Raw genomic sequence first — 14733 nt, 5'->3', positions numbered from 1 at the left:
CAAGGACATTAAATATACACAGTGTATAAATTATGTCCTTGGTTTGATGGAAGCCAGTGTTTAAAAAATATCTTTTAATGTATTAAACGTTAACGTTATATCACAAAATCCCAACATAGCATTCAGCAAACGGAAAAAAATTCACGAGTTGCATCGTGACAGTAAACGTCATTTCCGTTTGTTGTTTGTATCCGGTCTAGTAATGATCCAGCCTGAGCGGTATGAAAAATGGCGGGGTCTACTTCGGAGTTCATTCATAGCAATGTGCTATTCCAAACACAGGACGGACGTCCACTTACATTTTACTGCCTGCCAGGAGAGGTTAAAACCCAGATACACCCTTTGGTCAAGGTGAACCATTTGTGCATCGTAGAGAAGTTTCCTTCGTATTATGAAATCTACGTGGCCTAGCCGTGGCGACTATTGATTCGGGCTTACATTGCATTACCCTCAGCAATAGTCGTGGAAAGATCCATTGGCAGAACTGCACATTTCCCGTTGGCTGCTCGATGCTCCGTTTTTGACCCGGTTTTTTGCTGTCCCGAGCTTCCCTACAATATAACTCCACAATTGGCCGGGTTGCCGATGTTTAGATCAGCCTAAATATTCCACAGCGCGACAGAAAAGTAGTAAAATAGCTAGTCGGCACAAGCTGGCGCCATCTTGGATATAGTCGGGAATGTCCGCTACCGCCGTCGGGAACGCTCGGTAGCGTCACGATTACCGAAGCCCGACCGAAAGCTCTCCGATTATAACCGGAAAGGCTACCGAAAAATAAATAATGCCGCTACCGTAACCCAACAAGTCTGCGAAGGAGGCTATGAAGAAACCCCCTTCACTTGAAAGTTGTTACAGTTTTTCTACCTATCAATGCAGTGGGTAATGTAGTGTTCCCGATCGGTATGCCTACAATGTTAATACCTCAACCGGCCTCAACCGACCGCAACCGACCGCGTAATGGGTTAATATGCAGTATACATGGGCTAACAACCTTTTCCAACGCTCTGGTAGTCTGGATACATTGTCTATGCATGGAGTTAAACCTCCTTGGTCTATGAGCTTGTCTGAATGGAAAAAAACTGTAACTCTGACGTATTTACCAGTTTTTTAAAGTTATTCCTCTGGTTTGACGTTAGAATGTTTTTCATTTTTGCTTTATACAGGCAACAGAACGCAAACATGTTGGTTTATAAATCATAGTAAAGCACAAATACTATCATAACCAACTCATAAGCTATATACNTATATATATATATATATATATATATATATATATATATATATATATAACGCTATTAAACTCATGATTTTTGGCCCCAGCGCAGTTGCAGAGACTAAACTCCTTCGCAGACTTGTTGGGTGGCAGTGTAACTTTTTTCAGTGAGCGACAAGGCCCCCGGCGCAAAACTGTCTCTCTGTGGCAAAACTCCCTCGGCGGCAAAATCGTCCCTCCACGGAATAACTCTTGTCACTCACCAAAAAAAATAATAATGCCGCTACCGTAACCCAACAAGTCTGCGAAGGAGGCTATGAAGAAACCCCCTTCACTTGAAAGTTGTTACAGTTTTTCTACCTATCAATGCAGTGGGTAATGTAGTGTTCTTGATCGGTATGCTTACAATGTAAATACCTCAACCGGCCTCAACCGACCGCAACCGACCGCGTAATGGGTTAATATGCAGTATACATGGGCTAACAACCTTTTCCAACGCTCTGGTAGTCTGGATACATTGTCTATGCATGGAGTTAAACCTCCTTGGTCTATGCTTGTCTGAATGGAAAAAAACACTGTAACTCTGACGTATTTACCAGTTTTTAAAAGTTATTCCTCTGGTTTGACGTTAGAATGTTTTTCATTTTTGCTTTATACAGGCAACAGAACGCAAACATGTTGGTTTATAAATCATAGTAAAGCACAAATACTATCATAACCAACAGTTACTCATAATAGCTATATACAGAGTGTTTTCCAGCCTAACATCCAAGCTGCTAATAAGCACGTATGCCTACCGGCTTGACCTCCATTGACCTCAAGGAGGAACGCTCCGCGGAACCAACCAACAAACTTCGCGAGTGTGAACGCGAAGTGAATTAGATTCCGGCGATGTGACGTCATTGCTAGCGGTCCTACCAATAAGAGCGTAGAACGCGAGCTGCTACTTACATAGAAAATGGCTCCCCGTTTTGCAGGAGAGAATACGTGTTACGAGTTTCTTTTCCGCGGATTTTCTGACTTACGACGCCAATTTTTGGCACGCTATGATAACGCTACCATTGATACTGTACTAGAGACAACAGATGAGTTCAATCATTTTACAATCGACGAGAACTTTTGTTGAATGAAACAGCAATGAAAGCTACGATGCAGCAAGTTATTTTTCAAAACTATTTGTCTCGTGATTGAAAGAAAAGAGGCGTTTTGTTTTATTTTTAACGTGATCTTACCTGGTAATTTGTAGTGGGAATGTTTCCAGTATGTGAGTAGTGGGAAGGTGGCGGCTTGGTAAAATTAACTAACTTCGTATCTGCCTGAAGGATTCACTCCACCGCCCCCCCCTTCAAAACAATGGGTTATGTGTGGCCAGTCCCAAAAGCCTTTTAAATGTAGAGGTGCTTCTGAAGAATTTTTTTAATTTGACAGTGGTCAGTGGTCACCATGCCGAAAATAGGCAAAGATGTCTGTTGCCATGCCGGAAGGTGGTTTGGCAGATAACTATAAAGAGACGAAAGAAGAAAAGGCTCTGATTTAATGTTTTGTTTCTTACTTTGATGCAGTGATATGTGATTCTGGCTGTGTATATGTAATGTTCCTACTGAATCAAAACCATTTGTACAATTAATTAGCAATGATTGAGTCAAAATTTTAAAATGTAGGAACCTTGTTTTTTAAGCCCGCCTTGTTTTTTTTCGCCCGCTCGCATTAGATTTTGAATCTGCAGAGGATGTCATCCATAAAATTTACTTGCTCTGGCCTAATGAATGTTATCTATGGCAGGTGGAATATCATTAGATACCAATTATGCAAATAATGACCTAATTTGCATAATTAATGTGAAAATTCTATGATTCATTAATGGTGAATGATGGGAATTTTATACATTGTGACATGCGTAAGATACTTAAAGGTTAACATCACTGCATATATTATGTTAATGTAGAGGTCATTTGCATAATTAAGGAGGACATGTTAAAATGAAACATTGCCAAAGGGTAGGAATTTCACACCCAAAATATTGTAATTTGAGTGTAGAAAACCATAAATAAACTAGAATTCCGAGATCTCATACCTCCATGAAATATGATCTTGATATGTAAATGTAAAATTTCTTCTTTAAATTGTGCAAATGACCTCTGCATTAACATGATATATGCATCGTGATGTATGTTAAATTTTGATTAACTTACAGATGTCTCATCATTCACCATTACGAAACCATAGAATTTTCGCATTAATTATGCAAATTAGGTAATCATTTGCATAATTAGTATCTGTTGAAGTTCCGCCTGCCATAGGTTACATACATTACATGTATGTAAGTAGTATAATGTAAAACACTGTACTTATAGAATTTCCTCATTAATTATGCAAATAAAGTCCTCATTTGCATAATTTGCATTTAATTATGTACATCTCTCTCACAGCTAACTACACACCAAAAATAATGAAAATATGTTGTTCCTGTCTGGACTTATTGGCTTTTAAACATTTCGCCAGAAAGTGCCCTGCAGTTCCAGAACAAGCCGCTAGGGGGCCCAAACTCATAAGACTTCTTCCCAAGCACAAGAGCTACCTTCCATCAAAATTTCATGACCCTAGCATGTCCAGATCGCGAGATATCAAAACCGGAAGTTGCGCTGCAGTACCAAGGGAAGCCACTAGGGGGACCAAAATCTAATCATTTCCAGTTTTCGTCACACCCTACCAACACACCAAGTATGAAACCAATCCATCCAGGCGTTCTTGAGTTATCTTGTTGACCAACAGACGGACGGACGGACAGATAAACGCAACTGAAAATATAACCTCCATGACACATTTCATGGAGGTAACTACTCTCACCTCTCGAATAAAAGTACCCCCTGGAATAAAAGTACCCCCCAGAAAATTTTAAATTGACATGTGTAAGCAATGTTTATGCTACTAAAATGTGTTCTCACGGTGTATGTGTCCCTTGCAAATACTGGTCCCAAATAAACATACCCCCGGAATAAAAGTACCCCCGAGAAATCTTCAAAACCTACTAAATATACCCCCCCCCCAAATAAACATACCCCTGGAAAACTACCAAATTATCAGCCTGCATTCTTACAGGTTAATGAGAAGTACATGTATATGTTGTGCAGTCTAATCTATATCTTAGTACATTATCCATCTACATTGAGACCTGACTCTGAGTTCATACAATTTGTTGTTGATCATTGCATTGCATGCATGCATTGAGTAGGAACAATGCTATCAAGTTTTGAAATAAGAGTCCTTGATTTTTAAGGTTAAGAAAAATTACATGAATAGAGTTTGAAGTTCAACAGAAATTTACAATATGCTAAATACATGCTCTATACAAATTTGCAGTAATGTGTAAAAGTCATAGGGAAAAGAATCAAATATAGAATATAATGTTAGATTTTGAATGGTATTTCATTTTTATACCTTTAAAAAACTTCAGTTTTCAATTGACACACACATAGTTCACACGATGTCAACAATTTGCAACACTGCCACAATCTCAAGGGTCTCAGGTTTCACTTACAAAATGTAGCAAGCTTTGAAGTTTGTGTTAGTATGCAAATGATGGGAGGCGGGGCCACAATATATTTTTGGCAAGTTCTTGGAAGAATGGTTCATTCTCTAGTAGGGGGACAAGAACATTTTTAAACATTTTGATGTGTAATTGATATGAATAGTTTGCAAGTTAACAGCATTGAAAGTACATGCCCTCTTGGAGAAAACATTTTTTCTGGGTGTAAGTTTTTGGAAAGCCACGATGCCCGGACGCATCCACCCAAAGTAGCGGCCACTTTGCAACATGTCATATATGCATGGGCAGAACTTTGTTAACTATGCCCCGATTTTGAAAAATTATTATATGCACCGTCCAAAATGAGATCGGACCGGGTGGATGTTCGGGGCAACAAAAAAAAGGGACACGAGAGTTACTAGTTTATTCACGGACGTTCAACCCCAGAGAGGCCACCCTAGGTCTTGTCGGATCTTCTTGCGTACTGGCAGAACTAACGACAAAAATGAAAAGTTCCCGCTAGAATACCGCAACAAGTTACTACAAAAAGACTTAAATGTATTATTTGTAGCAGGAACTTCCTTCTTACGTTCAGACATGTGCTTTTTGTGACATTTTAACTCTGCTGTCGGCGCAGAGAAATGGTAACTGTTACGTACTTTTTTGTTCATGACCGCAAATTTGCCCAGAACTTTTTTTGATTCTGAAAAAAAATAAACGTACCGTCTAAAATAAGAACGTACCGGGCGGATTTCAAGGCGAAAAAAAATAAACATACCGGTACGTTTATTCGAGGGGTGAGAGTATGGTAATTATGACCTTATTTCAATAATCAATGAGACAAATAACAAACATTTTGCAAAAATTCTACATATTTCATGGGGGTATGAGGTCTCCGAATTCTTGTTTGTTTTGCCTTTTACTGTGACAGGAGAGCCAAAATGAAAATGTCATGATCACAGTCACCCAATTGGAGTAACTGTTGTGAATAAGAATTGAAAGACATGAACAACGTGTTGCTGCTATACTATGTTAACATGTTGCTACACTTGCTTTTTCCATGTAGCATGGAGGTGGAATATTAACCAGTAGAGATCGGGACGAAAACACTGTCAAGTAAGTACATTTGTTTACATGTAACATAATACTAGTATTATGTAACATACTTTTTTTTGCACGAGGGAATAAATAGGCCATATGTTCAGATTCTATATGTACATTTGGGCACTATAACCTTCCCTCAACAAAGACGGGGGGCGGCACAGACTTCCTGCAACTTACGATCCACTGCTCTCCGAGTCACATGTATCAACTGCGTAATGTGACGTCAATGTGACTCAAACAAAATTGAGATGACAGAAAAACAAATTCAGGCTGGCTAGAACACTGGACGAGTGTGTGTAACTACATGTATGTTAATTGTCCAAGTCTTACCTTCAATCTTGTGTCCCTGTAGACTGGCAGCAGAAGGACAGTCAGTAACTGGAGACAACAATTATTCCTACAGATATATACTGGACTGTGTGGAGAAGAACACCTTACTACCTTTGGAAAACTATAAGTAAGTCAGGGCTTGAATTTTTTTTCAGCATACCTGCACTGGTACAGGTAACATTGAACATACTAAGAAGTGTGGATCATACTTAGGACTGTTCAAAACTATTTTATTTCTTTTATACTTAATAAGTGATAACAGTCAATGTCACAAGTACCTAGAGTTCCACGATCTCATACCTTTGCCAAATGATGTTACCCTTGGGCCTTGAGGAATGTTGACGAATTTTAAATGATTTTCATTAATCATGAAAACAAGGTCTGAAGATCCCCATTTGCATGAATTATATCAGTTGATCATGTTATTCACCTAATGACAGTCTTAAAGACAGTCTTATCTTAACAAAGAATGTCATGATAGCATTTCCTCATAAATTATGCAAATGAGGTCCTTATTGGAATAAGTTATGTTTAATGATGTTCACCTGCACTTAACTTTTAAATGCCCAAGTATGAAACTCCAGGTAGTTATCACAATGGAATTATAACATTTTCTCATTAATTATGCAAATTAAGTCTTCATTTGCATAATCCATATCTGCCTGTGTTGTTCATGTCACAAGCTTCAATAGTCCACACATCTCACCGTAGCGGAGGATTTCAGTAACCGGCAGTGCAGGGGAATCAGTCTATGCCCATATAGTTACTGTATAGGATAACGTCATTGGAGGCTTGATCCAATGATCGCGCAGTGTGAATAGGGCTGCCAGTTTAGATCCTTAGCTCATCTACATGTTCATTACAGGGCTCAAAATATCTATGTGCAATGTGCAAAATGCACATGATTTTCAAGATTTGCACTTAAAAATATTTTGAATGTGCAATTTTGCACCTAGAGCAGGAGGGGGGCATGAAGGCAAAGATTAGCTCCCAGGACAGACAACACTAGTCTTATGCTCCTATTCTGAAACAAAAGGCGCTTTTTGACTAATTTGCATCGTCCTTGTCTTGACTTGTGTAACTTTTATTTCCTTTTGGACTTCCATAAAAATGGTCTTCACTTATTTTTGCATATCAATCAATAGCTTGTGCTTATAAACCAGCCATTGTCCTGTGGTCTCTTAGACTGTGTCACTGACGAAAGGTAGTGGAAAGCTAACTGAAAAGTCTGACCATTTCCAAAATCATATCCAGTTGCTTAAGTAACTGTTTTTTTTTGTTTATTCTTATTACGTGGATGTCTAACCTTTACCATATAATTTTGCACATAAATTTTTGAAACTGCACCTAAAATTTTTGCTAATGTGCAATTTTGCATGTACCTGAAAAAAATTATTTTGAGCCCTGTCATTAGCATTAGCCACTAGTCAGCTGGTGAGAGCAGCTAGTAGGAATAATTTAAGTTAGCCCGCTTGCTTTTGAATGTATTCAAGACCAGAACTCAGCTTAGTCAACACATACACTAGTTAACTCCGTTATAGATTATACATAGTTCTCATCTGTAACTAAACCCGTAACTCTAAGACTGTAACTTAAACTAGACCATTTGATCTGTTGTAGTTTCTGTAGTAGTCAAGCACAATACAACAACCCATACAATTGTGATCGACTCGGCACTGTGTCTTCTATCTCCCTTAAGTGGTAAAGTTAATAGATTTAACAGTTAGAGATAGACTTGAACATTAGTTTGTCCTGAGACCCAAAAAGTTACAGGGGTAAATTTTGCTGACAGACTAAGCATAGTTTAATGACATCTCGTTTCATATCTTTATATGCTGATTTGTGTCCGTCAAAGATGACGGATTGAGCAAAATTTTTGTCCATCATCAGAGCTGTGAAATTTCCGTCAAAATGATTCAAATGATGGAAAGATGGATGAGATGCTGACTAGTATACTGGTTTGATAATGATATACATGTATTTATTACATTTCCAGATTGAAGGGCATGAGTTCTACAGTCTCCTCCTCCAAAAGATCAGTGGCCATGAAAGCTTCCGGAAAGGGGTATGATGACTTATAAGTTGTCCATAGGATCATTTTGTAACATTGTTTTGAATTCAGAACTTATCACAATACTGGTTTATCCAAAACTACATGTAACATTACATGTATATTGTGATTTGGCTGTGGTCCAAAGTAAATATCAATAATTACTCTTTAATTATTACTTTTTTATAATAAGCTGCATAGTACAAATGTAATTACATTGAAACAGTTAGTTTGTACTGATGAGAATCGTACAGTGAAGCTACAGTATTACTGTTTTCAGTCGTGAGCCATTCCTGAAGAGTGAGAAGGTAGCTATATTGAAGTATGTGGCAGAGAACTCTGACCCAGGCAGACCAGTGGCTGGCAATAAGATATGGAAGGAGATGGAGCTGTATAAGGTATAGTGTTTATAATGAGAATTAATCGAAGAAATTAATTCACTAGAATTTTCAACCAAACCACTCGGTATTCACTTCAACCTTCTGACCCAATTTACAAGTGTTGATTTTTCCTGACATGTCATTCTGAACTGCTTCAATAAGAACTTACAGAAACTTTGCATTTAACAGTACCTTTTTGTTTATGGAGAAGTCTAAGACCAGATATGGGTAAAATTAAGATGTTTTAGTCTTCACCTCCTACCTTGGTGGCCTCATACCACATGTACGTGTACCGGATCAAAGTGACATAAACTAACTAGAGGTCGGAGAATTCATGTCTTCGTCAGAGGTACATTGTTCTAGAGAAATGAACATGTGTATTCTTTACTCTTTTTAATAATCAATTTGGTCTAAAGTACAAAAGAATCTCTGTACTCTTTTTATACTACAGAACACCCTGAAAGGGTTCGCCACAGATTTTACAGACGCGCCGTCACCCGTGTTAGACCCCCACCCTACGTTATTTGATTTTGGACTGTTAATGGAAAAAAACTTACTGTATTCTGATGAAAGTGTTACGACAGTGTCGCAAAATATAATAAGAGAAGATGTGATAAAGGAAAGAATCAGAACAGGGCGACTACTGCTGTTTTGTTAAATTTATCTTTATGACGAATAGAAGACTTGTTTCTTGTTACACTGTGTTCTTTTATTCAACTTGTGTGACTTGTGTCATAACATTTGTATTTCTACAATTAGTATATTCCAAATTCCATCTCCTTTTTCAGCCTTAGTGTCGGACGGAGTGTTGTGAAGAGCTGATTTTTCGTGTTCGCAGTCAAAACACTGGGTTCTCTTTGTGTAATCGGCACGTAATTTTATACACCGTCTGCGGGCATGCCCTTGTTGATGCACGAAAGACAATAACAGATCTTTCAGGATAGTTTGCCACTGCCAGTCTGTAACACAAACACACTGTCCTATCTCAATGGGGACCAGCTAGACCACAATTAACCAAATGAAATAGTGTAAGTTTATTTTATACTAGTACGGTACAGTAGGGATTAGCTATTTACCTTCGGCAAGAAGGTTACGTTTTCAGTAGCGTTTGTCCGTCTGTCCGTTTGTCTGTGAACCGCATAACTCAAGAAACTAGATATGCATTGCCATGATACTTGGTAGGTTGGTAGGTCTTGATGAGACCTATAAATGATTGGAATCTCGGCCCCCTGGCAGCTTTTTTTGGTACTGCAGCAGAACTTCCGGTTTTGATATCTCATGATCTGGACATGCTAGGGTCACGAATTTTGGTTGGTAGATAGCTCTTGGGGTAGGGAAGAAGTGACATGAGTTTGGGCCCCCTAGCGGCTTGTTCTGAAACTGCAGGAGCGTTTCTTGAAAAATCCTCGAAGGAGGATAACTCAAGAACCGGTTGACGGATTGTCGTGACTTTTGGTATGTAGGTAGCTGAAGTGATGCTTGACATAATAAGATGACAATTATGCAAATCAGAAGCTAATTTGCATAATTAATGAGGAAATTCTATAAATCTACTTTGTTCGATAATAGGACTATGAAACACTTGTGACATGTAATTGAGAACGAAAAAACATCGGAGGATATAGATTATGTAATGAGCTAATTTGCATAATTAATGCGAAATGTTCATAATTTCATAGTTGTAACTGCTGGGAATTTCATACTTGCTACATTTGAAAGTTAAGTGGGTGCGAACATCAATAAACATAATTTATTCAAATCATGACCTCATTTGTATAATTTATAAGGCAGTGCTATAATAGCCTTTTTGTTAAGATACGGTTGTCATTGGGTAGAGAATACGATCAACTGATATAATCCATGCAAATGAGGCTCTTACAAAATCAATGATTAAATAATTCGTCAACCTCAAGGGTTAACATCATTTGGCGATGGTATGAGATCGTGGAACTCTTGTTTGGACCTGTACCTTATCAATTTTTCATGGCACAGTACTGGTACACAGACCTACCTACTGTATATACATGTAGTATATGTCTACCCCAGGTGACCAAACACTCCTGGCATGCTATGAGAGACCACTACCTGAAGCACCTGAAAGGCAAGGAGCACCTGTTCAATATGACAGACAGGTTGAAGTATTCCAAGCTTCAGTTCAGGATGGATGAAAATTCGACAATGGAGGATGATGATGATGATTTGGTGGAGCTTCATAGTGGCGATTCTGACAAAGATGGCAACCTGGACATAGACACATTTGATTCGTCTGCTGAGGAGCAGCAGGATCCTGCTAACCTTACAGAAGACTCAGTTGTAACTAGTAGTTCCAATATTGGCCAAGATCCCGCCCTGGTCAGCACACCTCTCACAAGAAGTCCACTAAGACCAGGACAGAAGGTCTGCCAGGTAGAAGGTAAGCATCCTTCAAATGATCAAAATATAGCTGTGCCAGATTTAGTCTAAACCAAGACCAAGTATACAGTTAAAGTAGTTCAAGCCCCCACCCAGGGGACCAAAGAAAAGTGGTCTCCTTGAAGAGGGTCACCTCACAACATGACTGAGACATCAATGGTTTTCAAATGCTGTAGGCATGCTGTGAGCATCTTCAGTTCTGTGGTGAATGCATGTGAAGAGGGTGGCACATGGAACAATTTACGTCGAACAAAAACATCATCCAGCAGTGGAGTAAACTGGCTGGTTTCTCCATGATTTCTTATTATCATCAATAATCAATACAAGGCCACACCGACTTGATTTTATGGATGACATCCTCTGAAGACCCCCGTACTAGTGCGCGCGGGCGAAAAAAAGAAAAATCCGGCCAAAAATAAAAATGCTACTAAACCACAGGAATACAAAGCCGGTATTGTGAATTTGGCGTATTACATAGCGACGTATATGACAAGCCGACACATGCTGGATTTTTGCAGAATTTATGAATCGACACTGTAGGTATGTACTGAGTTCTTGACTCCTGGAGCTCTGGTAGCCTGGCCTGGGTGCTGTCCTCCAGAGTTACAACCGTCTTCGTTGTCGCTAACCAAAAATGGGCTACCATGGTCAGGGCCTCGGAAGACGTGATCTTTTTTTTTCAAGATCAGGCGAAAATCAATGCGCGTGCGGATGTCATCCATAAAATTAAGTCGGTGTGGCCTACATTGTAATTGAAAATGATGTGTCCACCATGCGGGCAGGTATCGGGCCTTCTCAGGGCGGTCACAGTCGCGTTGGCCACGTGATCACCTTGGACAGGTCCCTTAATGCTTGCATCAATGGGGAAAATTTTTGGGACCAAGAAAAAGCGGTCACCTCGGCCAGGTGGCCAGCTTGAAGAGGTGGTCACCTTGGCAGGTTTGACTATCTCCTCATGTGAAGACATTTATCTTTGTGAATCATTATTTGTCATCAAACACCATTAGCCACACATGATATTTACAGCATTCTCACTAGGCTGTTTGGCCATAGGAGTCTCCTTTTTGGATATACTGTCATTTAGCTCCTTACAACTTTCAACCAGCGTAGGGTGTTCCTTTTTGAGGAGAACCTTGTGACCCTTCCTAAATCTGAGTTCAGAATAAAGCTATAACAGAGGGAAAACGTGTTTTCAAAATTTGTCCCTCAATAAGGTAGAAATAGTGTCTCAGAGGGTTTTTAATTTTTTGGGGAGAATACCAGACCCCCTAATGTGGTCTTTGGGACTCCATGCTGCGGAAAGTTGTTCTTCTGTACTTGACCTCCACATTGTGAAAAAAAATTCTGGTAAGAACCTTGATTCATGACAGACGTGTGTATATACAAGGTGTCTGCGGCAGAGGTCTAGAGATGACGGTTGTTGCTGGGGTCGGAGCACTGCAGTCTACCCCTGATGTCCAGAGTATGCTGTCAGCCTGCAGTACTACTAGTGATGATATGGATAACCATCTGTCAGTCCTAGCAGTTGATGTGAAAAAGGTACTGGTAAAATCAAGAAAGATGTACATCTGCTACTGTCTTACCAGAGTTTAATAGTTTAGAGGGAAATTTCACCATGAATTTTCTAGTTGAACTCATCGACTTCTATCAGATGAATGATCCGCTATGCTGACTTCCGGAAGTCAGATCCTTGTTGGAAGTTAGAAGCATAATTAATAATGTCAGAAGTTGAATGTTCAGAAGTTCCATGGTATCGTTCGAACAGTTTTAATGATGTCATGTATTCAAACAAATCAGTTTTTTTCTACATTGAATGATTTTATAGATTAGAAACTGTGCTCAAAATGGGGGTTCAGGCCATTTTGAAATATCTCAAAATATTGAAACTGCTAAAAATGACTGTATGTTCGCTTCCACCTATGTACAATGTCTAGGTGAAAGAAGAGGACACACCACCAGAGAAGAGAATCAAGCTTCATCAAAATGATGCCAAGGATGGGGAAGAGCACGACAAACATCAAGTAAAAGGTGTAGATGGTGGGCGTATACAAAAAGAACAGGAGGACGGTGGACAGAGGGAAGATGGTGAGGATAAACAGAAGGAAGATGGTGAGGACGAACAGATGGAAGATGGTGAGGATGGACAGAAGAAAGATGGTGAAGATGGACAGAAGAATGATGGTGAGGATGAACAGATGGAAGATGGTAAGGATGGACAGATGGAAGATATTGAGGACAAACAGAAGGAAGATGGTGAAGATGGACAGAAGAAAGATGGTGAAGATGGACAGAAGGAAAATGGTAAGGATGAGCAGAAAGAGGGTGGTGAGGATGGACAGAAGGAAGATGGTAAGGATGAACAGAAGAAAGATGGTGAAGATGAGCAAAAGGAAGATGGTGAGGATGGACAGAAAGTAGATGGTGACGATGAACAAAAGGAAAATGGTGAGGGTGAACAGCTTTACATTACCAAGTTCTACTGTCTCACAGCTTCACATTACCAACTCTACTATCTCACAGCTCCACATGACCAACTCTGTCTCACACTGTCACAGCTCCACATGACCAACTCTGTCTCACACTGTCACAGCTCCACATGACCAACTCTGTCTCACACTGTCACAGCTCCACATGACCAACTCTGTCTCACACTGTCACAGCTCCACATGACCAACTCTGTCTCACACTGTCACACTCACAGCTCCACATGACCAACTCTGTCTCACACTGTCACAGCTCCACATGACCAACTCTGTCTCACAACTCTACATAACAAACTTTAAAATTATACAGACTGAACTAATTCAAGTTAACAAAATAACTATTTCAAACAGGAACGAGGCAAAATAAGCAGAAGAGGGATGAGGAGGATGAAGCTCACTTATTGACTGTCCTGGAAGGATGTGTGAAAATCAAGGTAGGTATTGGAATGTAGACATTTATAATCTTAAAAGGAGTAGTTAAGTCTGGAGGAGGTTTTCTAGTCATAGATACATGTACATTGTCATTTATCAATGAATACGTACAGTCAAGCTTGCCCAAGCAATCACCTCAAGAAACAATATGATTCTATAAGCTGGCTGTTTTTTCTCATTTCCCTTTCTTTGTACAGTGTACTTTCTGCTGTCGATGATATACATTGTTTTTTTTTTTCATATTTCGTTCCATATCGCTCCATTTCACACTTTCTGTACACTGGCTGAACCATGAAATTAAATTGATTTGGCCTTAAGGCGAGGGGCACAACCCAAAAACTGTATATGACTGTCTCTTGTCATGTGATTATCTCATCAAGTCACGTGACAAGAGAACTCCAAGACGAGATCTTAATCGGGTTGATGAAGAGACAGAGTACGTCTCGAAAGCTCCCCAGCATAGCTGAACTTTCGTTGTGTGTTTAGTATAAATATTTTGTCAAAAAGCCAATGGTGCATTTTAATTTTTTGGTTTGAATGATAATTTTGATTCTGGAGTGTCCAGCACGTTTTTGTTTGTGTGCAGGAGTTGATGATCGAGTTTGACATTTCTCTGCTGATGGCCACACGTGCACTGTACTACAACTGTGGACATGTGGGCGCCACTAGAACATTCCTCCGCACTGGCAGGAGACCTGATGGTGAGTCTGGGTAACACTTAAAGGTCACAGGTCACAGCCCGGGCACCACCCGGCGGTTTGCGTGAGTGAAAAGTATGATAAAAATGAGTAACCTGAAATTCT

The 14733-nt window shown here is 39.6% G+C and overlaps 1 protein-coding gene across 4 annotated transcripts in view; it reads left to right on the top strand.

Moving 5' to 3' along the window:
- The first annotated feature begins 189 nt into the window (after positions 1 to 189).
- The window catches only part of LOC109467650 (telomeric repeat-binding factor 2-interacting protein 1-like), an 18462-nt gene continuing 3918 nt past the window's right edge, over positions 190 to 14733 (top strand). Inside the window, exons 1-11 of one of the 4 annotated variants that reach the window (XM_019765690.1) lie at positions 190 to 351; positions 5806 to 5855; positions 6196 to 6300; positions 8170 to 8238; positions 8504 to 8621; positions 10650 to 11016; positions 12403 to 12554; positions 12950 to 13190; positions 13263 to 13460; positions 13850 to 13932; positions 14517 to 14631. In XM_019765690.1, coding sequence (XP_019621249.1) covers positions 229 to 351; positions 5806 to 5855; positions 6196 to 6300; positions 8170 to 8238; positions 8504 to 8621; positions 10650 to 11016; positions 12403 to 12554; positions 12950 to 13190; positions 13263 to 13460; positions 13850 to 13932; positions 14517 to 14631 — 1621 coding nt within the window. In that variant the 5' untranslated portion in view covers positions 190 to 228. Of the gene's footprint in view, positions 352 to 5805; positions 5856 to 6195; positions 6301 to 8169; positions 8239 to 8503; positions 8622 to 10649; positions 11017 to 12402; positions 12555 to 12949; positions 13461 to 13849; positions 13933 to 14516; positions 14632 to 14733 lie in introns of all 4 variants that reach the window. The other 3 variants (XM_019765689.1, XM_019765692.1, XM_019765691.1) reach the window with 3 other exon arrangements.

Source organism: Branchiostoma belcheri, unplaced genomic scaffold, assembly GCF_001625305.1.
Source record: "Branchiostoma belcheri isolate BF01 breed outbred unplaced genomic scaffold, Haploidv18h27 scaffold186, whole genome shotgun sequence".
NCBI classification, from domain to species: Eukaryota; Metazoa; Chordata; class Leptocardii; order Amphioxiformes; family Branchiostomatidae; genus Branchiostoma; species Branchiostoma belcheri.
Note: the sequence above shows the minus strand (reverse complement) of the source record. Positions and strands in the feature narration are given on the sequence as shown.